At 39.1% G+C, this 26,243-nt stretch overlaps 1 protein-coding gene across 2 annotated transcripts in view; it reads left to right on the top strand.

Annotated features, from left to right (window-relative positions):
• The first annotated feature begins 1,078 nt into the window (after nucleotides 1-1,078).
• The window catches only part of pemt (phosphatidylethanolamine N-methyltransferase), a 111,298-nt gene continuing 86,133 nt past the window's right edge, over nucleotides 1,079-26,243 (top strand). For both annotated transcript variants that reach the window (XM_012869266.3, XM_036129267.1), the window contains exons 1-2: nucleotides 1,079-1,330; nucleotides 11,452-11,559. In XM_012869266.3, the coding sequence (XP_012724720.2) occupies nucleotides 1,241-1,330; nucleotides 11,452-11,559 (198 nt within the window). In that variant the 5' untranslated portion in view covers nucleotides 1,079-1,240. The remainder of the gene's footprint in view (nucleotides 1,331-11,451; nucleotides 11,560-26,243) is intronic.

Here is a 26,243-nt window from a genome sequence, read left to right on the forward strand (position 1 = left end):
TACAGTTACACACAGATCAGTTTAGAACAGCACGAGGTGTTTTGAGACTCATGTCACGCCTCAGATTCATGCGTCCATGGTGTGTTTAAATGCTGGTGGAAAGCTGGGTCATTTCAATTGTCTCTGGAGTGTAGCGTTATCGCCGTCTATACCTGTGCCAAACTGGCAAATAAGTTTTTCATTGGAAAAAAGGATATCTCAGCATTTCTTATTCATAAGCTAGACCAGTTTATTTAAGAACATTTAGCTCAGGTGGGAAAATAGATATAAACACAATACAATGTGTAAAAACCACAGTGCACTGTGGGCTTTCATCTGAATAGTCTATTTTTTCCTTCTAGACATCAGTCTGAGGAAAGTTTGTCCCAATCCTTATTTTCGGCTGAGCAATGTTTGACGGGTTTCATGCATGCTTTGACCTGGTCTAGGCAACCCTTATTGGAATTACTGTTACTGGATATGTTGGTGGTTATTGTCATGTTGTAGGGACCAGTTCTGCTTCAACTTTGTGTTTTTTTATATATAGATTTTATATATATATATTAATGTTCTCCAAGCACTCTGCGATACACTAATTCAGTGGACTCTATGACGGCTAGCTGGCCAAGTCCTGATGGAGCAAAGCAACCCCAAACATGACACTTCCAGCTCTATGCTTCACACCTGCTGCTACATTCTTATTGTTGACAGGTGTGTGCATCCTCTCTTCGACAGTCAGAACACAGAATATCTGAGGTTCAAGCAGGTCAAGCAACATGGTAACAATGTTCTAATGATGTCCATCTGATGTGATATGCCGCCTGTGTATAAATATTTTGATTAAAAAAAAAAAAAATCAGATTACACCAATTTGTTCCTCACCAGAAACTTTTTTTTCTTCTTTTTTTTTGTCCTTCTGGTTTTTATTTATACTACTTCAGTTTTTTCCAGTATAGTTGAAATTTAGATTGAATATTCTATTTATTGTTATGGATACAAATATATATAAATAAATAAACCGGCATTCATAGAGTCCTAAAACAGAAAAAGAAAAAAAATGAAAGTGAACCACATTACCCAGAATGCACCAAGCGGGGTTAGAGGTTACTTGGACATGAACACCATAGCAACATAAGTCTGTCAGAACTAGCCTGTTCTGACAGCATAAGTCGGACTCTTGCCCTCTTCTATATTGAGCAACGTGTGTTATTTAGTGCACGCGCCTGGTAGCGGGGCTGTCTGCCACGTCTCTGCCGAGTGAATGAGCGACAGCGACGCTGCTGCAGGGCGGAAAAAGCCGAACGTCCCGCTTGGCTGCTGCGAAGGTCTGAACAACGTGGACTACTCCAAGGTAAAAACCGGCGTTAAGCTTCTCCCACACTCAGACCAGTGCAGAGCAGACCACGCTGACAGGCAGGCAGGAAGGCTGAGACTCTGCGCTGACAGCTAGAGCCTGGAGTGGAGTTTGTCTTCTGACTGCCGGTGTCGTGCCAAACTAGGTATCCCCGCCAGGATTTGTATCCCCTGCGTCGGGAGCGCGCATTCAGCTTGCTAAACGTACACAGTCAACTCCGCCTCATTTCCAGCCAATTCGGCGTGAAAATCAAGATGTTTTATTTCTCCTAACGAAATATAGAAATAGTCCAGTTAAAATTGAAAATGTAACACTTGTTAGTGCGATCGTAAGGGATTGATATGTTGCTTAAAACTAGACTGATCACTTAGTATAACACGCTCTGAGAAAGTAAGCTCTGTGGTCATCTCCAGATGTGTCACGAAAGTATTAGCTTTATGTTATTAGATTGTCGCATTGTCTGTCTGCTGAAACTAAAAACCCACCTTCCTGAGTCCATCACAACTGTCTACTTGTTCGTTTATTTGTATTTTTGAGATAGACCCGCATGAATGGATCATATAAAGCTGATTCCAAGTGTGATCAAATGAACACAGAATAAAGTTACTACCAAAATTATCAGATCTAATGATATTTTAATTCAACCAAGAGCCATATTAAGAAAAAAAGATGTGTCGCTTTTTAAAAAATACAACAATATATGAGGAGTTTATTTTTTTTATTTCATTTCAATTTTATTAGAATAGGGTGTTTAAAAATATTTGGACTTCACATTAAACGTTTTATTGATTTCAAGCACTGCAGCCCATTGTTATAAGTGCTGACCACACAGTTTGGTCTGAAAGTTTTCATCTCTAAGGAAACCCAGCAGGTTTCATCAAGTCTCTCCAAGCAGCATTCATTCCTCCTGAAAGAGCGTAGAGCCACAGTGGACAGTCGTCTGCATTGTTGATGGCTTTGCAGCAATCCCTCATACTGAGCATGCATGAAGCGACAGTGGCTTCATATTTAAATGTACACTGCTATCTTTAGGATGTAAGTATTTATCCTTGCATTTTTTACTGTTTTTTGAGGCACTAGTGGCTATTTTTTAAAAGCAGGCTGACAGGAAAGGGGGTATGTCAGAGAGGAAGACATGCAACCTCAGGTTGCGTTGAGGAATAGGGTCTTCTGTTTGTACATTAAAAAATAAATAAATAAATAAATAAATATATATATATATATATATATATATATATATATATATATATATATATATATATATATATATATATATATATATATATATATATATATATATATTTCAGCTCTTTAAATGAAGAATTTACAGGGGGATACAAAAAATATCGGGGTCCAGCCTGCCAGAATATGTATCCCCTTCCAAAATGGACTAAAAGTTTTCCACATTCTTGAGTTTTGACACATAAACATCTCTTATAATCACCAACAACTGCAGAAAATTTGAACTTGTTAGCTATTTAAATGAAGAAGTTACAGGGGGATACAAAAAATATCGGGGTCCAGCCTGCCAGAATATGTATCCCCTTCCAAAATGGACTAAAAGTTTTCCACATTCTTGAGTTTTGACACATAAACATCTCTTATAATCACCAACAACTGCAGAAAATTTGAACTTGTTAGCTATTTAAATGAAGAAGTTACAGGGGGATACAAAAAATATCGGGGTCCAGCCTGCCAGAATATGTATCCCCTTCCAAAATGGACTAAAAGTTTTCCACATACTTGAGTTTTGGCATGTAAACAACTCTTAGAACAACAAGCACCTGCTGAAAATTTGAAGCTGTTAGCTCCTTAAACTAAGAAGTTACAGGGGGATACAAAAAATATTGGGGTCCAGCCTGCCAGAATATGTATCCCCTTCCAAAATGGACTAATAGTTTTCCACATTCTTGAGTTTTGACACATAAACATCTCTTATAATCACCAACAACTGCAGAAAATTTGAAGCTGTTAGCTCCTTAAATTAAGAAGTTACAGGGGGATACAAAAAATATCGGGGTCAGCCTGACCCCGATATTTTTTGTATCCCCCTGTAAATTCTTCATTTAAAGAGCTAACAGCTTCAGATTTTCAGCAGGTGCTTGTTGTTATAAGAGTTGTTTACATGCCAAAACTCAAGAATGTGGGAAACTTTTAGACCATTTTGGAAGGGGATACATATTCTGGCAGGCTGGACCCCGATATTTTTTGTATCCCCCTGTAACTTCTTCATTTGAAGAGCTAACAAGTTCAAATTTTCTGCAGTTGTTGGTGATTATAGGAGATGTTTATGTGTCAAAACTCAAGAATGTGGAAAACTATTAGTCCATTTTGGAAGGGGATACATATTCTGGCAGGCTGACCCCGATATTTTTTGTATTCCCTTCTAACTTCTTCATTTAAGGAGCTAACAGCTTAAAATTTTCTGCAGGTGCTTGTTATAAAAGGTGTTTATATGCCAAAAATTAAGAAAATGGGCTACTCTTAGTTTTTTTTTTTGCTCTATTTTCTTTTATTGGTGCCTAGTTAAGTTCTTTTATTTTCTGGTTAGTGTTGTTTTGTTTGTTATGTTGGTCTGGGCTCACCATGAAGTTTTCACAGTCTGAAATGTACATTCAATTCAATTCAATTCAATTTTATTTATATAGCGCCAATTCATGAAACATGTCATATCAAGGCACTTTACAAAGTCAAGTTCAATCATATTATACAGATTGGGTCAGATTATACAGATTGGTCAAAAATGTCCTATATAAGGAAACCAGTTGATTGCATCAAAGTCCCGACAAGCAGCATTCACTCCTGGGGAACCGTAGAGCTACAGGGAGAATCGTCTGCATTGTACATGGCTTTGCTGCAATCCCTCATACTGAGCAAGCATGAAGCAACAGTGGGAAGAAAAACTCCAGCAGAACCGGGCTCAGTATGAACGGTCATCTGCCTCGACCGACTGGGGTTACAGAAGACAGAGCAGAGACACAACAAGAGCGACAAAAAAGCACAGAAGCACACATTGATCTAGTAATCTGTTATACATTAGATGGTAGTAGCGGGTGATCTGTCTTCTCTGGATAATGTCACAGTTAACAGAATGCCAGACCAGGTGTACCTACTATGAAGATAAAAGAGAGAACAGAAAGTTAAAAGCTGAAATTACAAAATGTAATGCATAATTGAAGAACAGTAGAACTCTATAGAGTGAGAAAATTAGATCCTAATGTCCTCAAGTAGCCTAAGCCTATAGCAGTAAAACTATAAAGGTAGCTGAGAGTAACATGAGCCACTCTAGTTATAAGCTTTGTCAAAAAGGAAAGTTTTAAGATTAGTCTTAAAAGTAGACAGGGTGTCTGCCTCACGGACCAAAACTGGGAGTTGGTTCCACAGAAGAGGAGCCTGATAGCTAAAGGATCTGCCTCCCATTCTACTTTTAGAGACTCTAGGAACCACCAGCAGACATGCAGCCTGAGAGCGAAGTGCTCTGTTAGGAACATACGGGGTAATCAGAGCTCTGATATATGATGGAGCTTGATTATTAAGGGCTTTATACATTAGAAGGAGAATTTTAAATTCTATTCTTGATTTAACAGGAAGCCAATGAAGGTAAGCTAAAATTGGAGAAATATGATCCCGCTTGTTGATTTTCATCAGAACTCTTGATGCAGCATTTTGGATCAGCTGAAGGCTTTGAACTGCATTTTATGGACTTCCTGATAGTAAAGAATCACAATAGTCCAGCCTTGAAGCAACAAATGCATGGACTAGTTTTACATAACCTCAAAATGGTAGAAACTATCTAATTACTCAACTCATTTCCTCCTTTTATGTTAGTCACGTAAGATTACATATATATATATATATATATATATATATATATATATATATATATATATATATATATATATATATATATATATATATATATATACATTTATTTCTGACCAATATGTCTGGTCAGCATTTATAACAATGGGCTGCATTGCTTGATATCAATAAAACTTTTAACTCCATGACTCCAGCATGTGTCAAGCCTAAATATTTTTAAACATCCTATTGTGATAAAATGAAAATGAAATGAATTTTTTTAACTCGTATAATGTTCTATTTTTTTTAAAGTTACCTTGTTTTCTTAAATTGGTTCTTGGTTTTATTAAAAATATTATTAGATCTGATAATGTAAGTTGTAACTTTAGTGTTGCTTTGATCACACTTGAAATCCGCTTTATACGATCCATTCGTGCGGGTCTATCTGACAAAGAAGGAAGAGAAATAAGTAGGCAGGTATGCAGGACTCAGGAAAGTGGGTTTTTGGTTTCAGCAGATAGACAGTCTAATGACGACATAAAGCTAATATTTTCGTGACACAAGAAGAAATGACCACAGAGCGTTTACTTTCTCAGAACGTGTAATACTGAGCGATCAGTCGAATTTTAACCGAATCCCCTACGATCGCACTAACAAGTGTTACATTATCAGTTTTAACCCACTAACTGAACGATAATGTAACTACACCGATCACATATTTCGTTAAGAAAAGTAAAACATCTTGATTTGCACGCATCATTTTTTGGAAATGAGGCGGAGTTGACTGGATTCGTTCTTCAGGCTGAATGCGCGCTCCCGACGCAGGGGATACAAATCCTGGCGGGGATACCTAGTTTGGCACGACACCTGAACACTAGCAGGCTGGAGTCCCTTCCAAAATAAAAGCATGATACCGAGACAGCTGTCCCATTCTCCTTCTTCTTCTTCTTCTTATTATTATTAGTGTATTAATAAATAATAATGAAATTATTATAAATTATTATAAAACCTTATTTTTTAATGTATTTTTGTTTTAATTGGTGTGAAACGATCAGGTGCGGACCGGGACAATAATTCAGGCCAGGGCATTCATACCAGGCCACGCCACCGCCAGCATAACATGCAGGTGTCTTTTGTCCTCTTAGGTAACTGAAGGTTCCTGCTCTGACTCCGTATTGCTGCTGTTCACCACCTCCGTGCGAGCAGGAGCTTTAGCAGTACTACAGCTACTCACTGAATTGACACTTTCTTGTAAAACATTATTTCAAAACCCCATGTTATTATTATTATTAATAACAACAACCAATAATAATAATAATAATAAATAATACATCTGAATTCAAGGACATTTTAGCATAACATTTATTTTGCAATGGCTCTTTGTTAATCATATTTTAACATTTTTAATACTTTAAAACCTTTATTTAGTTGAGTCAGTTTTGACCCTTGGTTCCTCACAGTGAGACTATCCTCCTTATTAAACTATTGTGCAGGATAGGCTGCTGATGTTTTTACTGCTCACCACTAGTGTTTATATCTTAGCCTACCTGCTCCTTTATGGGGAAAAAAAACTTCAGTTTAGTGCACTTTGCTGCATCAGTGGCCAGTGCTTTTTTTCATCTTCAGCCTATCCTTCTCTGCCCCCCCCCCCTCTTTTTTTTTTTTTTTTTAACTTTCTCTCTCCATTTTTGATCTATAAGGGGTCCAGCGTGGAATTTGCTGTATATCACTCTGCACTGCATTTGATACATTTGTCTATTAAGTAAAGGATAATGCCCTACAAGGTGTTTGTTATCAGAAATGAATGGGCAAAGCGGAGGTGTCAACCCTCCATCCATGGTATAAATGTCTGGGCGAAAACTCGATTCAGACATTGATAGGACACCTAAAAAAAGTTCTGGTCAAATAGCCTGATTGTTTTAAATTACTGCGCTGGCTCCAACGTTAGCTGGTAGCGGCAAGACAGTTTACAAAACAGAGTTGGTTGCCATGCCATTGGTTGCAACTTCTTGTGAAAAACCTACACTTTAAAGGTGGAAACACTAAAGTTAATAACTGATTTAATATTTATTTACTTCGTAAGTGACCATGGTATAAGCCGGATAATGCCCTAGGCGGCAGCAACCGTTCACATTTACGCGTCATCTATTTTTTTCTGATAATGGACACCTGAATGGGCATTATCTCTTAGATTAAAGGTGCATAGCCATGTTATTTGACTTTTTAAAATTGCATATATCAGGAGCTCACTCTGGTTGCATAAAAAGTTTTTATGAAAGATTATGATGTCCTGCTGCTGTATTAGTTATTATTTTGGTGTTTTATGTTTTGTTTTTGCTCTATTTGTTAGTAAATAAAGTCTTTTGTGTTTATTTATAATAACTGAAATACATCACTGCGCATGCTCAGCAGGGGATAAAACAAGGAAGCGGCTAACGGCTATTAGCATCTCCCAGCGAAAAAATTAAGAATGGTCCAAGATCCAGAGATTTAAAAAAAAAAAAAAGATCCCAAGAGGGAAATGGCTGGAATGTTGCTGGGAATACAGTATGACCGTTGGTGTTCACTGAAACGGACGCTAAATCTGCCGAGGCTCAGATGTGACCGCAGAGTTGACCGACATGAGTAAACCTTCTGATATGAAGCTCTTAAAGTTCTGTAGATCGGTGTATTTAATTAATAACGGTTGGTCTTCCATCACGGTGAGCTGCTGCTTTGTCGCGACGCATTGCATAGGGTCAGGCTCGTCCGGCATTATTTACAAGTGATTTATTATTTAAGCAAACCGGCTGCATTCTGCGATACTGATTTACTCATATTTAGTCATCGTGCCGCAAGAGGGTTGTCTGTAGGCTCAAAAAGGACTATCAAAACACTATCAAGATGGAGGCTTGGTATATATAGTGTGTATATATAGGCTTGGCACAATAATACATTTTGCTGGACGATAATTTCTTCTAAAACTTAGTGCGATAAATCATATTATTGTCATTTGGAGACCTTTTTCAACTAATATGATAATGGAATAATAACGTAAGTATATCCTCTCAACCTACTGGCATAGACAAATTAAACAGGTGCCGTCATTTGGTTTAAATCCCAAGAACTCCCACCCTGCGGCAGCTGTGTTTGGCTTTGGTTACAATCAAATTTTTTTTCAAACTAGCTTTACTCTGGCTCTCCATCACCAGGCTCTCATTTCAACGTTAAGCATGTGCCTACTTGACACTAGCTGCTTAATGAAACCTTTTATTGTCCCGTCTCAGAGAGAGGAGACAGAAACACAAGGGGAAATAAGCAAGCATGCATACGCAAAATATCACGCTTATTTTAATTAATCATGTGATTAAAATTGAATGTGCGTTTGATTGATTGATTTATTGATTATCGCGACAGGCCTAGTTTCACCTATTTTATTCTATTCATCTTATTTGTTTCTCTTCAGTAATCTAATAGGTTCCTGTTTAGTTATATTTCACAAATATGTCTAAGTTTAATAATGTCTGAGAAAACCATAGTCCTTTCGTTCTTCAGTCAGTATTTAATACAGGTGGCACAATAAAGTGTTAAAATATAATGTTGTGACTCTTTCAAAATTCAGCATATTATAAATAAAACGAGCCCTCCAAGTTATGAAAAGACCCTCTTGATAGTAGAGAAAACTCAGGTTTATAGGAAAATGGCCGCTTATCAATTAATCTGTAGTTGATCGATTGGAACAATGTACTTTGGATTAATTAATTAATTGGTAGTTGATTGATAGGAACAATGTACTTTGGATTAACTAATTAATCGGTAACGTGCATCCCAGCTGGAACCAATGCCTTTCAGTTCTACCTTTTCACATTGAAATCATTCAGTTGTGGTCTTTATAAAGTGGAGCTGCAATATTTTTTACCCCTGCAAAAATATGCACGTTTACATCTGGCATTTGTGACCGTTCTAGTGCCCTTGGGTGCCCCCTGGTGGTGTGGAAGCCCCAGCAGCCTCTTTGCTGGGGGCTGGCTTTGTTTTGCCTTCAGCTTACTTCACAATATCAAAACAGAAAATCTAAAAACATATGTAGGATATATAGTTAGATATTCATATGACCAAACTGTTCAGAATAACGTTTTTGTCCTTCCTTGACAAAAAATGCTATTTAAAGAGTGATTTGACATTAAACTTGTGATTGTTTACTGCAGGTTTAAAACTATGTAATTTTTTACATGAAAGGTTCCATTGAAGAGCTTTTTAAGTAAACATCATGGCAACTTTTCATACCTTTTTGTGTTCAGTTGACCCTAGAAAGTGTTGACAGTGTTGCTCTTATTTCCCTGACGTTGTGAAGTAAAAGATGACTCATCTTTGAGCCAAAAACGATTACACTCAACCTACAGCACTTATCTTGTTGCTGTCACCTTGTCTCAGCAGTAGGTGCAAAACAGGGGGCCCCAGAGGACCGCACAGAGGACCCCCGTTTGTGAAGTTCTCCTTTTCTGTAGCTCCGCTTCTCAACAGTTAGAGGAGTTAATTTGATTATTGTATTATTATAGGGCATTTTAAACCAACCATAATAAGGATGTCATTTCTGTCCCTTTCCTCGTAGACCACAGTAAATGTTGTAAATGAGTTTGATGAAGAAAATTATACTTCACATTAACAGCGGTAATGCAACTCAAAGTGCTTTACAGGAAAAGTAAAATAAAAGGTTTTCACAATGAAGACATCAAATTCTATAAACTATACGATATGTGAAAAACATTAAATTGCATGTAAATATGATGAAATACTGTTATAAATATTAAATGTTAAACTGTGGCTGCATGGTGGTGTATTTGGTAGCATTGTTACCTTGAAGCGAGAAGGTCTGGAGTCGGAATCCCATCCTGGGCTCTTTCTGCAGGGACTTTGCATGTTCTCCCAGTGCATGCTGGGATTATTCTCCGGCCACTCCGGCTTTGCCCAACAATCTAAAATTAAATCCCCCTCATGTATTGGTGTCTTTGTGCATGGATATTCGTCCTGTTTGTCCTCTGTGTTGTCGCTGAACATCTGAATGTGAATGAACATCTAAATTCACGCCAGATGTTTATGAGAAAATTGAGATAGTTTAGTAAATGTATGATTTCTAGTTTTAAACACAGCTGAAGCTTCGGCAAGCTGGTAAACTGTAATGGGGTGTTTGGGTTGGCATGGGAAAAGTCCTTGAACACTCATGACTCGCAAGAGTCCGTTCTGGTGACAAATTATAAAGTAATTCTGAGCAATTGTCACTTTTACTTTTGCATTTAACTCTGTTCCTTATGATTATGCATCTTGTTGTTATAGACCAGGCTGTGTTGCTTAATCCTCCTTGCTAGCTGAAAAATGGGTGAAGACAATTTTTAGACATTTACAACCAAAGACATCAAGCTTTATTTCCATTCAGGTTGGGCTACTTGGTATTGGTGAAACAATTTGGTTGTTCATGGCTTCCTGGGAATTTTCAGATGTTTGTGAGCAGTCTACTCGTAGATGGTAATATTAAGTGTAAATCAGACCCTGTTTTTTAGGGAAAGTGATATTTATTATATGAAAGCAGGTGTTATTTAAGACAAAAATCAAACTTAATTTTATTAAGTTCAATTGTAGATTCATGCTTCTGTTAAGGCTCTCAACCACGAGGTCTTTCAAATAAAAGAGAAGGGCTAGCAATGCAGGACATACAGTATGTAGAGATGTTGCAAATTCATTTAAAGCAGCACTGTGTAGGTTTTGACCCAACTATTAGCTTGATTTGAAATATGTTACATGATTTTTCAGGTCAATGTACAGCACTTGGCGGCAGCGCATATCGATCCTCCTTACCTGATGCCCCTCTCAAAAACTAACCTATGTAACTTTAGGGGGTCGGATCCGTCGTTGAATGGACCTTGTGACCTAAAGCGCCACTCTAGGTCACAAAACAAAACAAATGTAACACCTGATTCTGCATAGTTTTGGTTCTCTGATGTGGAATTTAATCTAGAGGTGGTAATGTGGCCTTGTCTTTACAAGTAACCCCATGATTCTCAATCTGCAGGTCCAATGTGGTCTGCTATCAGATTCCAGGGAGACTGTGTCATTTTGCAACAGTGCAGTGTTGTAAACCTGGAAGGTACAGCTGTAGTCCCCTGTAGTCTCTATAAGTTACACAGTGCTGCTTTAAGCCCTGTTCCTTTGTTCTTTCTGTAAACTACTTTGAATTATGAAGTTGCCTAAATGTGGTGAAGAAATACTGTACCCTCTGTTCTATCGGAAAAAATATGTTTCTGAAGGCATGTAATGATTGTGGTATTCGTGTGTTGTCTTTTCAGATGGACCTAATACCGATAGAGGAATTCATAAGACACATTAACTTTCGTGACTCCAGCTTTTGCATAGCCGTGATTGCCATCATATTCAACCCTCTCTTCTGGAATGTGGTAAGAATGTGTTGTCGATTTTAAAGCTCAAGGAGAAATGTCTATTGTTCACACCCTGTTTCAATGTAGAAAAAAATGTACAATTTTGACAAAAGAACATTTCTAAAACGAGGATCCGTTTTCAAAGTTTACAACTTAAATAAAGACAGATTTAATAGATTTAACCCGCCTTGACCTAAAGCAATTTGCCCAACTTAGAAATTGTACTATTCAAGCTATTCATGTTTACATTTCATTTTAATTTAACCTAGAAGTGTGTTTCAGATGGCATTGCTTAAAACTGTAGTTGGTAATCCTGTTCAGAAGCACTTTCTGTTATACTGGCTGAAGTGGTCCTTCCATCTTGAAAGTAGTAAGAATAGAAGGATTATGTTTTCAGAAAAAGATTAATCTCTGTGGGAGCTGCTATGACAAATCCCTGCCCTTCGGTCCAAAGGGCAGGGATTTGTCAGAGTTTTGGCCCTGCTCTCAGACTGCCCCGCTAGGATAATTTATAGATAAACGCTGCAAGTGAGCAAAATTGGCCTGTTCCACTGCTTAGGCCACAATGTCCTAATTAAATTGAATTAGGACATTTCAGTTTCTCCAACTTAAACATGCCCATCTAAATCCTGTCCAATCACTGTACAGTATTTAGACACCTTATTCACACACCATCTGCCCCGATGTTGTATCAAGAACTAGCAGGGAGACCCTGAAAGACAGGACTGGCAGAACAAAATGACGTCTTTCTCAAGAGACAAATTGTCTCGGTTTTCTTGGAGTATGTAGCCGTTCATTTTATCTCTGTTGCTCTCACAGTAGACTTTGAAAATGGCTGAGAGTCACACGAAGCAAACTGCTTACAATTTTGAGAACATGATGAAGCCCTTAGTAGAAAGAAATAAGACCAGAGGGTGATTTTTTTTTTTCCACACAATTCCCCTGAGGAACGGAAGAGCAGGTAAGATGGTCTTTAGCATTCACAATTATTCAAAAAGGTACTTGGGGAAACTTCTGGAAAAACTGACGACTTTACCTTTAAGAGAAATTATTTATTGAAAAGATTTATTACAAATAACATGTTAAAAATTATTATACCATTCACAACATTCAGTGGAACAATCTTTGTTGACATCACAACAACCAAGCCATTCCTAATGATTGAGGATCAGCCTTCTGCATATCTCTACTAATCTTTTTTGGTTTATCTTTGGTGATATTTTCTAAAGCTGGATTCACAAAGCAAGCTAATTATGCAGACTTTGCCCAATCTTCCCTTTCCAGCAATCTTCTTTTTATTGATTTTTTTCTTTCTTTCTTTTTTATTAAGTTTTAAATTTTTTTTAATTAAATTTTAGATAACATTTTATTTTATGAAATCTCTTTTTGTGTGGGGTGTTGTGTTTACTATTTGGCTGTACACCACACACTGTACAAGCAAACTTGTTTTAGGTAAGATTTGTTATCATCATGTTTGGGGTCTCTCAAGTTTTGAAAGTAAACCGAATGATTAAAATCTTGCCGTGTGAACCAGCCATAAGTCTTTGAGGATGGAGGCCTCTTAACCATCACCCTACTCTTTAGCTCCCTCCACAGATTCTCCCTCCACTCTCGCTGAGCCACACCAACACAGCAGTATTACGTTTAGGTTGAAGAACCATGGTGGTGAAATTGAAAACTCACTTTATATCTATCCCTATACTAAATGAGCAAGCGTTACTAAATATTATGGAGTATTTATTATGGATACCCACGTTGAGCACTATATTTCTACCCAGTAAATTTGTACTTTACTATTGTAAAAAGCTTGGGAAACTTTGAATTTTTCCACATCATATCATATAACAAACTTCAACATTTTGTTTAATTTATTGTGAAAGACTGACACAAAATACAGCAAATTGAAAAAAAAAAGGGATTCATCAATATCAAAATTTCTTCAAATAAAAATGCAAAAAGATTGGGACGTGTACGTATTTAGTCCCACTTTACTCTTGAATCACTCAATAAAATGAAACCCCATCCCTTAAGAAGTCACTGAGTAAATAGTCCCCCACCGCATCCAATCTCAGTACTAAATCAAGCTATTCTGTGAACAAACATCATCACAAAGGCCAAGGAAGACCGAAAAGTTGTGGAAAAGCAGGGTTTAGGGCAGGGTTGGTCGATAAAATAGTGTCCTAAGCTTTAAGCATCTCATCACCTGAAAATGCTTGCGCTCCAGAAAACGTGAGCTGTATGGAAGAGTACGAAGAACAAAGCTGTTGTTGGAAGATAGACATAACAAGTCCTGTTTGTGTTTTCTTTTTTCAAACTACAATCCTGGAACAACCCTGAAAAATGTTAAAGACCGAGGTGGAGGTTCACCTTCCAGCAGGACAATGGCCACTATTAAATGTCACAATAAGCCACTGCTGTGTGTCTATTCCATAAATCCCATACAACTCTATCAGATTTGTGCTTGTGGCATGAGCAAATGCAGTAACTGCCCTAGAGGGTTTTGAAAACCTCAGTCATTGTGTATGCTACTGTGTTTGCTAATTCACCTTTTCTGAAGGAGAATAAGCCAGTTTAGATCCGAGGCAAATCAAGATAAAAATGCTTTCCAAAAAGCAGCCGAGCTGATTGGCAAGTGCTTGTGTAAGGCAGGCTCGCTCTGTGATGAATGACTGGGCTTTAAATCTGACCTTTCCTACCAAAAATCAAAATGGTTTGATTTTAACAACAAGTTGTATTCAGAAGGTTGTAGAAGTTGTGTTGTAGTGTATAAAAGATGAAGATGATTTACTTCTGGTCAGGCGGTTTGTCAAAGCCGAGGCAGACTCTGTGAAAAACGAGTCCGATAAATCTGACCCCATGATCATCCAGCACTGTTAAACTATGAGATGATTTATGCTTTTTCCAGGAATCTTTCCATTATGTTATAAGAATTTTGACGTCTAGTAAAGTGAGACTGATTCTGAATACACGGCTGCATATTTTGCATAATATGATTAGAGGGCCCTTTTGAATTACTCATCATTTGCTCGAAAGGATCACGGCAAATTATCTGTGCTCCAAATAAATAAAGTATTTCAGGAAAGTTTTCATCTTCGGTTTTTGCTTTTTTGGCACACTTCATTCTTTCAGATTATCAAAAACATTTTAATATCAGACAAAACGAACCTGAGTTTAAAAAAATCTAACAACAGAAAAATAATGAGTATTTAAAAACTGCAATTCTTAGTTTATCTTTGTCTGATATTAAAGTTAAAGGAGCAATAAGCGACATTTCAACACTGTCTGTAAACCAAAACAATGCATGGCAAGCCACGCCTCTCTCTACCTCCAAAATCTAAGTACCAGACCAGTTATCTCTTTCAATTTTACATTTTTTGTCAAAAAAGGAATGTCCTGAATGTATAGTAGGATCATGGTGGGCTTCTCACAAGCCAGCTGAGCTGCATTAAACAATGTCAACTGTGTTAGATGGACTACTGGCTACTCGCTTCACCACAGTAACACCTGGCCCATTGCTGGTCAGACTCTAACAATTTGTTTTGTATTGGATGTTTTGTAACCTTTATTTATCCAGGTAGATCTCATTCAGATTAAAAGTCTCTTTTTCAAGAGAGACCTGGCCAAGAATGGCATCAGCACACAATTCCAATCAAAAACAACAGACATGTAAATGCATTAAAGATACAATTTTGGCAGAATAAGATAATAAAATAAGCAAAACATCTACAAACAGAAACCTTATACTGACAGAGACGAAATCTTTCAGCTTCATCTCCTTCTCCAATTGATTCCAATCTGAGGGAGCTGCAAACTGGAAATATTTTTTTTCTCCATAATCTTAGGTACATTTAGTAAAATGAACTCATTCGAACGCAGAGAATAGCCTTCTGAATATTTTCTATTAACGAGGGAGAGAAGATTAGGGGGACGTAAACCCAAGATGGCTTTGTTAATGAAATTATACCAGTGACAGAGTCTGCGGGTGGATAAGGAAATCAGTACAACATGGGAATACAGAAGACAATGATGAATAAGAGCTCCTAGACCAGTGATAAAACATAATGAACACTGAATCCAACTTATGTAACCAGTGTGAACATGCATGCATATTAATTATATCGCAATAAGACACCGTCTAACCTCAAAAGACAAAAAGATTGAATTCTATAATAAAAAAACAAGAACTTCAATTTCAGCTTTTGCATTTTATGGGAGGGAAGGGCTAAGTCCTGAGTGACAGCAGTTCACATGGATGTACATGCACACAAAGACAACCCAGCTCGGTAAAACAAGAGGCTGGAGAACAAGACAGAGAGGTGGGGTGTGACGTTATACCATATACCAAGTTCTTCACAAAACATTTTTTTCGTTTTTTTAATATTTAAAATAATGAAATATCACTTATTTCTCCTTTAAACAGTCTGAAACGTGTTACTCGTGACAGCAAAAAAAAAAAAAAAAGGAAATCTGTGAGTTTTCCAAGCACTTGGGCTAAAGTGTCATCCTGCCTTTAATCAGGTCAGTTAGTGACGTACTCATGCAACACTTCTAACAACGTCCTGAATAATGCCAGCGCCAATGCACAACAATCCACTCCACGCGGAAGTCATTCATTGTTCTGGTGCTTTAATTTGGCACAAGTGCGTTATATACCGCACTCCTATGGCTAATTATTAAGAGAGCTAATGTGCTTAAACACTGATGGGGTTTCCAGCTTAATGTGAGGTTAAGAAGGCGTGTTGAAACGTGATTATCCTCATAGAATTCATGATGGCCCACTGACCTGGTCACGATTATGACCTAGTCTTTTGATAATCTATTGAACTAATGTTTGCTTGCTCTTGGGGTCACCGGCTGAAATGACAGTAATTTGTGAAGCTTTGCTGCATCTACTTTGATCACCTTTAACAACTGTCTCATTTCAAGATGGTCATTTGATATGCCTCTTAATGATTACTCACAGTCCACCTAGTCAGCTCACCATTATCTACGTAAGAAGTCGATGAGGAGAGAGAATGGAACTGAAGAGCTTTTGGCCTTGTCCATGATCCCAGCCGGTCCTTTTGCCGCATTGTGTTGATACAGGTGCTGTCTGTAAATGGCAGTAAATGGGTGTAATAAGGCTTATACCGGTGGAGAGCAGAACTAGTGAAACATGTTCAAACATAGTGGGAATCAGGCCAGCTGACAACACTGACAGGTCCCAGTACAAGGACGTGGTAGTGGGGGGAAAAGTGGACCTGACTACCCAGAGACCCATGAAAATCCTGTTTTTTTGGTTTGTTTTGTGATGTCGGGCCCTCCAATTAATTAGTGTCATAATTTATTTCAAATATATTAATAAAGTCAAGTGAGAAAATGAATTTTATGTTCAGTCCACCAAACATGTTGGACACTCCCTCACTTGGAGGCGCAAAATGGTTTAGTTCGTCCGACAGCAACCGGCAACAAGTGTAACATCAGTGAGCCCAGATTTAATGACCTGGGGCCTAGACGTCATGCTGCCCAAACAGCACGAATTAGGAAGAAGAAGAAAAAGAAGAAAGAGTGAAAAGAACAAGAAAGAAGGCAGCAAGGGGAGACGCAGCTGTTGACTGCTTTCTTTCCCAAAGGTGAACAGAGTTTGCTTGTTATGCTAAGTCCAATTAAAATGATTGTAGTCCACTCCAGACAGCTGCTGCTGGTGTCTGTTCGCACCTGAGTTTAGCTAGTTGCCAACCAGGGTGCTTGAAATTATGGGCCAGCTAATGTTGGTTGTCAACACTAACCACTTTCAGAAACAAACAGTGGCGCTGGCGCAACGGTGGCCAGGCGGCTCTTCTGAAGATGAGCAAAGACAAAGTGAGATCGTTGTTCAGGTAATCGAGGGCGATCCTAGTTGTATGTTGGTTTTAGTGAGAGAGATGTGTAGGTGGTGAGAGGAAAGAAAAACAAATTAGCTATTCCTCTCAATCTAGCTGAAAAATGGATTAAAACATTTTTGCCTCTGCAACTTGCTGACCATGATGAATAGGCCTCCTGAGGGTTTTAGCAAGCATTTAGGCTGGTATAAGCATATGTTGTAGGAAAGCATGTCTGATGTTCACTTCACATTTCCCTCCACATTATCTTTGCACTCGTTCTAAATAGTAGACATCAAGTGCTGTCAAGCGCCCTCTTGTGGATGCTTACTAGTTATTATTGGTTGACAGCCAGCTCTGCCTATGGCAACACAAAATGAGCCCCGTTTAAAAGACAACGTGAGTTTGCGTCAAAAATTAGGGTTATTTGCATTGAAAATCAGGGTACTGAAGGTGCTACACTGGGATTTTGACCAAGATGACACCTACGGTTTAAGCAGGTTAGTGCTTTGCTTTCTATGGGACAACAATCTATATATTTTTGTAAGCAAACTATCATCTCACAAATTTCTATTATTCAGGGGCTAGTCACACCTTGACTTTGCTTTTAGCCTGATTTTGGCTGTGATTGATTCCCAAACAAATAACTAAGCAGCATATATTTATCCCACAGCTTTTCAAAATTACTTCTGCTAATAAAGGGTGAAAACATAATCTTCATCGGCTGAGGGTTTCTAGTCCTTCCTGGTCCCCTGTGTGAAGTGCAAACAACCAGCTGGACACACTAATTTTGGATTTGCCAACAGCAGTTTCTTACAGTAAGGCCCCGAAACCGACAGCAACCACCCGCAGATATAAAGAGACACAAGTAGATTTTAAACCACTTCAAAGTGTGTGCTGGTTACTTAGTGCTGCTTTTTCATGCAAACATTGCTGTCCGAATTACAAAAAAAAAAAAAAAACTTTTAAAAAGCCTACAACATTAAAGCAGCAATAAAAAAGTGTGATTCACAAAGGAGTGAGGGCCTCCCATGGTTTCCTGTTGTAGCTTACAGGCTTGACCTTGGCTGCAAATAGAAGTTACTGGAAATAGTTCATATTCACTTAATGAGCATAGTCCTCACTGCCCTGGGGGATAAACAATGTGTATAACTTGTTGTTTTTGTGTTTTTTCTAAGGAAAGAATTAGCATGCATTATTTGGAACCAGTAATGCATGCTTTAATAACCTCCCAGTCGGATAATCACAGCTCTCTGTTACCAGGGATTAGCAAGGTGACCCTATCACACCAACTAGTCCAGCAGCGTCATGTTTTTTTTTGGCGTTTGTTTTCTGGCACCAGCGGGCTTTAATGAAAGTAGGCTGATAGGAAGGGGGCTGAGACAGAGAGGGGGAAGACATGCGGTAAAGACCCACCAGCCGGAGTCAAACCCGTGACGGCCACACCGAGGACTAAGAGGCTCTGTATATGGGATGCGCATGCATGCTACCCCTGCGGCAACGGTGTGCCCGCAACATAATTTGTAAGGTGTACAATGAAGGAAGAGCGCTTCACTCTGGTGTTAGCCTAATTGCACTGGCTTTGTGCCAGCATATTAATCCCACCTGCTGCGCCCCATGCCCCATCATGATCCCTCAGGTCAGCTGACCACACCCAGTGAGTGATTCCTAAATCACAGAGGATATCCAGAGGTGATGGAGGCTTTTCTGTCATGGCCCCAGCCCTGGAATGAGGTTCCGCAGCGCATAAAGCAAGTTTAAATCTCACTTGAAACACACTTTTATTTCTTGGCATTTTTTTGGCATTTATATTTTTTTGAACAGAACAAAAGCTCAGCAGTGCAGTCCAAAGGAGACAAAAATAAAAATAAAACTTCTATCATTATATAGTCCACATCTAAACATTTATGAATGCTTGAGATAGAATAGTAGACACGTGTCCTTCAGCATAATCCAAGAAGGGTTAATCTATATGTGTCCAAAAATGTCAGTCTTAGAGTGGACGAGGCATGTTAGGAAGTCAAGAGAGATATGTTCCAATTATTTTGGAACATATCTCTCTTGAGATATCTCCCCAAAAATAGTGGAAGATTTATTAGAGATCCATTGTAACAAAATATTCTTTCAAGCACAGAAAGTTAAGACATTATACAATTTACTCTTGTTTTTATTTGGAATATGTTTATTTGGTAGACCAAGGAGAAGAGACACTGGATCGAGACCATATTAGTTTTGATAATTTTACTAGTCTCAACCAGAATAGACTTCCAGTATGACTCGATCTTGGGGCATAACCAAAGACAGTGTGTGAGGCTGCCTTCATGTATTTTACATTTAGGGCACAGTGAAGAGGACCCTGGTTTAAATTTAGACACCCAGTTTGGTCCAAGTGAGCTCTATGTAGTAGTTTAAGTTTCAATGCCCAGGAGTGATTACAGATAGTAATCTTTCTGGCAGAATTCCAAATACTGCTCCACATTTCAGCGGTAATCTCGATATTCAGCTCTCCTCCCCAGGCCTGGGCCAGAGTTGGTAAGTGACATGTATGACATTTTAATGTTTTATATCACATACTGAGTGACACTTCCCGAATACCGAAAAACAATTTTCCAATGCCCGAAACCTCAGTGTCCCCGAGTAGAGTTGTTTCTTTTTTTAATAAAGTCTCTTATCTGGAAGAAATGGAAGAGGTTATTTTTCCCTACTCCAAAGGCTTCCACAACTTGATTTAAAGACATGAGGATCCCCTGCTTAAAAAGACAGCCCAAAGAAGAGATACCTTTAGCTACCCATTCCCCAAAACTATCTATCATACCCGAAAGAAAGTCAGGGTTCTGGAAAAAAGGTGTAAATGGGATGTTTTCCCAATAGGGGGTTTTCACTGACGTCACTGGCCAACTTCCGGTCCGCCATATTGGGTGGTACACTTCCTTATCTCTAGTTGTCGTACACGTATTATCGTATCGCGAATGGATAAGTACGCCAGCAAGCTAGAGCGACCAGATAAGGACGTATATCTGAGGAAATGTTCCGTGATCGACCATATGGACCCCTATGCCCTCCACGGTGCCTTGTTTAGCACTAATCCAGATGATTGGCCAAATGTAGAGCACGGCGACATAGTGCATTACCTGGTGTTCGGTGAAAACCCTCTGCACACTCTTGAGGAAATGAGAGCTTACAAGGGTCTAGAGGCTCACAACCAGTTCACATCTGGTTATGTACATCAAGGAAATCGCCATCATACGTGGACGGGTGAGTTTTAATAAGATGGTAAAAATGTAAACAATCCGACGCAAATGTGTCGCATGCTTCTGCGGTGGCTGGCGGCCGGCGGTGCGTGAAGGCGCTTGGCTGCAGGGCCGATCGACGCCGCTCGCGGCTTTAATTATTTAACCAGAACAATGACCAGTGCAAAATTAAGTTGTATTTACCGTATTGGCGCCAGTGGGCGCCGGTAGCAAACAGTGGGAACACAGCAACTCGTTCAAAGGTAAGCTGCGCTCAGACGGGCTCTGGCACATGCTAACCGTTAGTGCATGCATTGAGGACGTCAGCACCACAAAGACCATCATCACCCGAGCGAATCAACGACCCTGTATCACTGAGGAGGTTTGTCGACCGCTAAAAGCACAAAACTCAACCTTCAAGTCTGGTGACAAGGAGGCACTGAAAACATCGAGAGCCAACTTGAACCATGCCATCAGGTTAGCAAAGCGGAACCATAGGCAGAAAATTCAGGAGCTTTTCCATGACGCCAGCAACACCAGGAGCATGTGGAAAGGCATACGGGCGATCACTGAATACAACACGCCCTCCCCCCGGTGGGTGAAGTTGATGCTGACTTCCTTAACGGACTAAATAACTTCTTTGGGAGGTTTGAGGCACTAAACAGCTCCAGCAGTGAAAGCTGTTCCCCTTCAGGAAGAGGAGGTGCTCCGCCTTGACACTGCCGACGTGTGGAAGACTTTGAGGAGATAATTTTGCCAATCGGAAGCATATATATATATATATATATATATATATATATATATATATATATATGCTTCCGATTGGCAAAATTATCAGACAGCATGGGATTCATTTCCACTTTTGTGCTGATGATACTCAGCTACATTTATCCATAAGTCCTGATGAATCCAATCAATTACTTTGACTACAGTCATGTCTTGATCACATCTAAAGCTGGATGACTTTAAATTTTCTGCTTTTAAATTCTGACAAGACAGTAGTTGTAATCTTTGGACCAGAGTCCTCAAAAAATAAACTTCTTAATCAGTCACTTAATCTGGATGGCATTAAAATGGCCTCTGGTAATAAAGTAAAACATCTTGGTGTTATTTTTGACTAAGACATGTCATTTAAATCCCATATAAAACAGTTTCCTTTTTCACCTCAGGAATATCGCCAAAATTAGAAAAATTCTGTCCAGGAGTGATGCTGAAAAACTAGTCCATGCATTTGTTACTTCAAGGCTGGACTATTGTAATTCTTTACTATCAGGAAGTCCACAAAATGCAGTTCAAAGTCTTCAGCTGATCCAAAATGCTGCAGCAAGAGTTCTGATGAAAATCAACAAGAGGGATCATATTTCTCCTATTTTAGCTTCCCTTCCTGTTAAATCAAGAATACAATTTAAAATTCTCCTTCTCACGTATAAAACCCTTAATAACCAAGCTCCATCATATATCAGAGCTCTGATTACCCCGTATGTTCCTAACAGAGCACTTTGCTCTCAGACTGCAGGTCTACTGGTGCTTCCTAGAGTCTCTAAAAGTAGAATGGGAGGCAGATCCTTTAGCTATCAGGCTCCTCTTCTGTGGAACCAACTGTGGCCCATGAGGCAGACACCCTGTGTACTTTTAAGACTAGGCTTAAAACTTTCCTTTTTGATAAAGCTTATAGTTAGAGTGGCTTAGGTTACCCTGAACTATCTCTATAGTTATGCTGCTATAGGCTTAGGCTGCTGGAGGTAATCAAGATCTATTTCTCTCACTCTGCTGAGTTCTCCTACTGTTCTCCAATTTGCATTGCTGTATTTTAACTCTGAACTTTCTGTTCTCTGTCATTTTTTTCTTCATAGTAGGTACACCTGGTGTGGCGTTCTGTTAGCTTTGACATCATCCAGGGGAGAAAGATCATCCGTTTTACCATATAACATAGAAAGGATTATCGGATCAATGTATGCTTCGGTGCCTTTTTGTGTCTTCTCGAACCCCCAATTGGTCGAGGCAGATGACCGTTCACACTGAGCCTGGTTCTCCTGGAGGTTTTCCTACCTGTTAAAGGGGAGTTTTCCTCTCCACTGTCGCTTCATGCATAGTCAGTATGAGGGATTGCTGTAAAGTAATTGAATAATGCAGCCAACTGTCCATTGTGGCTCTACGCTCTTTCATGAGGAGTGAATGCTGCTTGTCAAGACATGATGCAATCTACTGGGTTTCCTTGGATAGGAAACCTTTTTAACAATCTGTCTAGATGATTTGATTGAATTTGACTATGTAAAGTGCCTTGAGATGACATATGTTTTGAATTGCCACTATGTAAATAAAAATGTTTTGGCATACAAACTGACCTTTTCTTAGCAAAAAGCAACACTGCAAGAAGCAACACTGCATAACACCATCCTGGTAGTGAAACATGGTAGTGACAGCATCACGTTGTGAAGACGCTTATAGTTTTTGTAAAGCTATCAGGAAAAAACTTTACAAGTTTGCACTTCTTGGTCTGTTGCACAGGCATGTTACATAAAATCATACGGACATGCAAGAAAAGAACCAAATGGAATAGGAACGTGTCCAAAAAGATAGGGATACTTTTGCAAGGCACCGTACGTGATGATGGGAATTATTGTAGGTCCTGTTTTGATTTGTCAAGTGTTGTTTTTGTCTCAATCACCTGTTCCTTTGTTGAAAGAGGAACCATCAGATGGCTTTAAATGATCCACTTATGTGGTTTTTGAGTCATCAAACAGCAGAGGAGAGGACTTCTCACATGTTCTTTAATAACGCTGGAATACTTTTCATTAGCTCTGAACACAGTGTCCCAAAGGGAACAAATACACATCATGGCCTTTTAGTTTCATGTGTGTGTGTGCGTGTGTGTGTGTGTGTGTGTGTGTGTGTGTGTGTGTGTGTGTGTGTGTGTGAGAGAGAGACATGCCACCCCTTTGGTTGCCACTATGACATCTTTTATCTTTTTATACTGACATAAATGCAGTCATACGTGCAGAAAAGATAGACACAGAAGGATCACAGATATGTTGAGCTAAATTTAAATTCCTGTCTTTTGACAGTTAAAGTGAAATTCTGTTTGTCTTCTATAAAACCACTCTAATCAGAGGCACAACTTGAGCAGGAGCTGAATCAGAGGCAGGAAACAGGGAGATTGTGGGTTAAGCCTACATACTCAGCAGGGCCAGGAGGTCAGTATGCCACACTCCCAATGTGGCACGTTGACCTGACAATGGAAACCAGACGGGTTCTGCAGTCATGCCCCAGGAACTCTCACTCCACAATTAGGAGCTTGGCACTCTCTCTTTGTTGGGAATGATATAATTCTCTGCAGGCTTAATCCACCTGCCCAACACCTGCATTGTGTGGCCTAAATGTGAGTGTGTCTATAGGTGTAGGTGGTCTACGATGTGACTCATACATGGATTGAACAGAGCCTCCAAAGGCCTTGGGAAAGTTTTTTTCATTCTCATGTAAACACTGTATAGCAGCCTGCATGGTGTTGCATGCTCATTAGTCTGAGATGCCCGTTAATGCTAATAACTACCTACAGTCTGATTGCAATGATATTATCTGGTGGGATTACGTTAGAACCCGTTTTGTTACAATTTAGGTCTGGAGTTACATAGGACACCTTAATTTTCTACCTGCTGATATTAAAAAGAGAGTTTTCCACTTGCAGTGTGCATTTGTATTCAGTCCCTCTGAGATAATAGTGTGTGAGAGCACCTTTCACTGCAGTTCCACCTGCAGTTCTTCAGGGGTAAATCTCAGCTAGCTTAGAATATCTAGAGACCAAAACCTTTTGCCATTCTTCCTTTCAGAGCCCATTCTTCCAACTTCAGTCATACTGGATGGAAGATAAAATCTAAAACCTTACCACTGTTTCACAGTTTAGCATCGGTCTGGTCTTAGATTGGGCCATTCTTACACATGAGTATGCCTTGATGTAGGTCTGGACGATAATTCAATAACAATCGATCGATCGATTAGACATGTGGCGCGATAGGAAAAAATAGGGTCGATAAAACTTCGATAGAGAGTTTTCCTTCCTTCCATTCAGCCTATCATATTAGTTGATGCTACAGTCACTACTTTGTCTCGACCAATCGTAATCGGGGATCCAGGCACAGGGTCACAAAGCGCCGCCCTCTCAAACCACAACACAGAGCACGTCGCAGAGCACGCCGCTCCTTGCTGCACGTCGCAGCAAGGAGAGGCGGAGGAAACGGTCCCAAAACGGGGTTTTACTAGTTCACTAGTCTGACAGAAATAAACCAGTGATTTGTAAAACTAGCAAGGAACCAGTAAAAACAAAGTCTGGTAACGCAACCAACTTGTTTCATCACGTAAGCCGCTCACAACCGCAGCAGCGCGAGCTGTGTCAGCCCCGCATGACTCTGCGTCATCTTCTGGAAGTTCTTCCAAAACAAAGCAGGTACAGCGGCTAAACTGGGCTCCCTTTTTTGTGATAAAATAAGGACATCACGCATGCAGTAAAATGCTTCATAGTGAGGGGATATGCTGCTGTTGTCTGCAGCTGAAAAACCTGGCTTCAAACAATTACTCGCCACTCTTGATCCACGATATAAAGTTCCGGGACGCAAGTTTTTCTCTAACAGCGCTCCCTAAATTGTTCAACAAGTGCAGAGAATCAGTGCAAAATGAGCTGCAATCTGTGTCCTTACACGCCACAACCTCGGACCTCAGCCCTGCGTCAGCCTCTCAATTATGAAACCTGAGAATTAACTAGTGTACTATTCCCACCTAAATAGGCTATTTTATTTATTTATTTGTTATATTTATTTTGGTCATTTTACTGGTCCCTTTAGTTTATTCTTTGTCATCATGTAATAACATAACTCAGGTCTCTTAAGTTATTTTTCTTTAAAAAAATTCTGTTATGGTTAAAAAAGTTTGTTAAATAAAGGTTTAATTGGAATTCTGTGTTTGTGTTCTTTATTAAAATTAAATCATTTAGCAATATCATAAAATGTCCAGGCAGAGCTGCACATAAAATATGGTTTTAAATATTTTCAATAGTTATCGATATCGATCAATATGCATTTTTCTTTTGTCGATAAGCTTTTTTTCTATATTGACCAGCCCTACATTGATTTAAACCTTCCATTGTAGCTTTTTTTGTAAAAAAAAAAGAAAAGAAAAAGCAACCATTTCAAAGTCAGGTTTGTATTGGTTGTATGTATGTATGTATGTTACATACTTTAAAGAGGACATATCATGGACCACAGAATGCATTTGAAACTGGTCGCTCACTTCAGGCAATACTTATAATACCACCACCCAAAACACATAAAACAGCAGCATTCCCCTGATCACACAAATGATTTGCGTCACTTGATACAAGCTAAACAGTTTCTACGCAGCAGAATGTTTTACTTTCTCATAGGCTATGGTCCCTGAGCACGATAAATGTGGTTGCCATAGACAGTATAATCTAAAGTCGGTAGTTTTCTTTTGTTCTGGTGTTCTCCCACACATGCCCTGGATTTTTTTTTTCCACTTGCGATTATTGTATGACAACTAACACAATAGGTTAATAACAGAATAAAAATTAGTTTGAAAAGAAATATCAAACTCATCCATGCTCTAAATATTCTTGAAGAAG

This window comes from Fundulus heteroclitus, unplaced genomic scaffold (genome assembly GCF_011125445.2).
Source record: "Fundulus heteroclitus isolate FHET01 unplaced genomic scaffold, MU-UCD_Fhet_4.1 scaffold_151, whole genome shotgun sequence".
NCBI classification, from domain to species: domain Eukaryota; kingdom Metazoa; phylum Chordata; class Actinopteri; order Cyprinodontiformes; family Fundulidae; genus Fundulus; species Fundulus heteroclitus.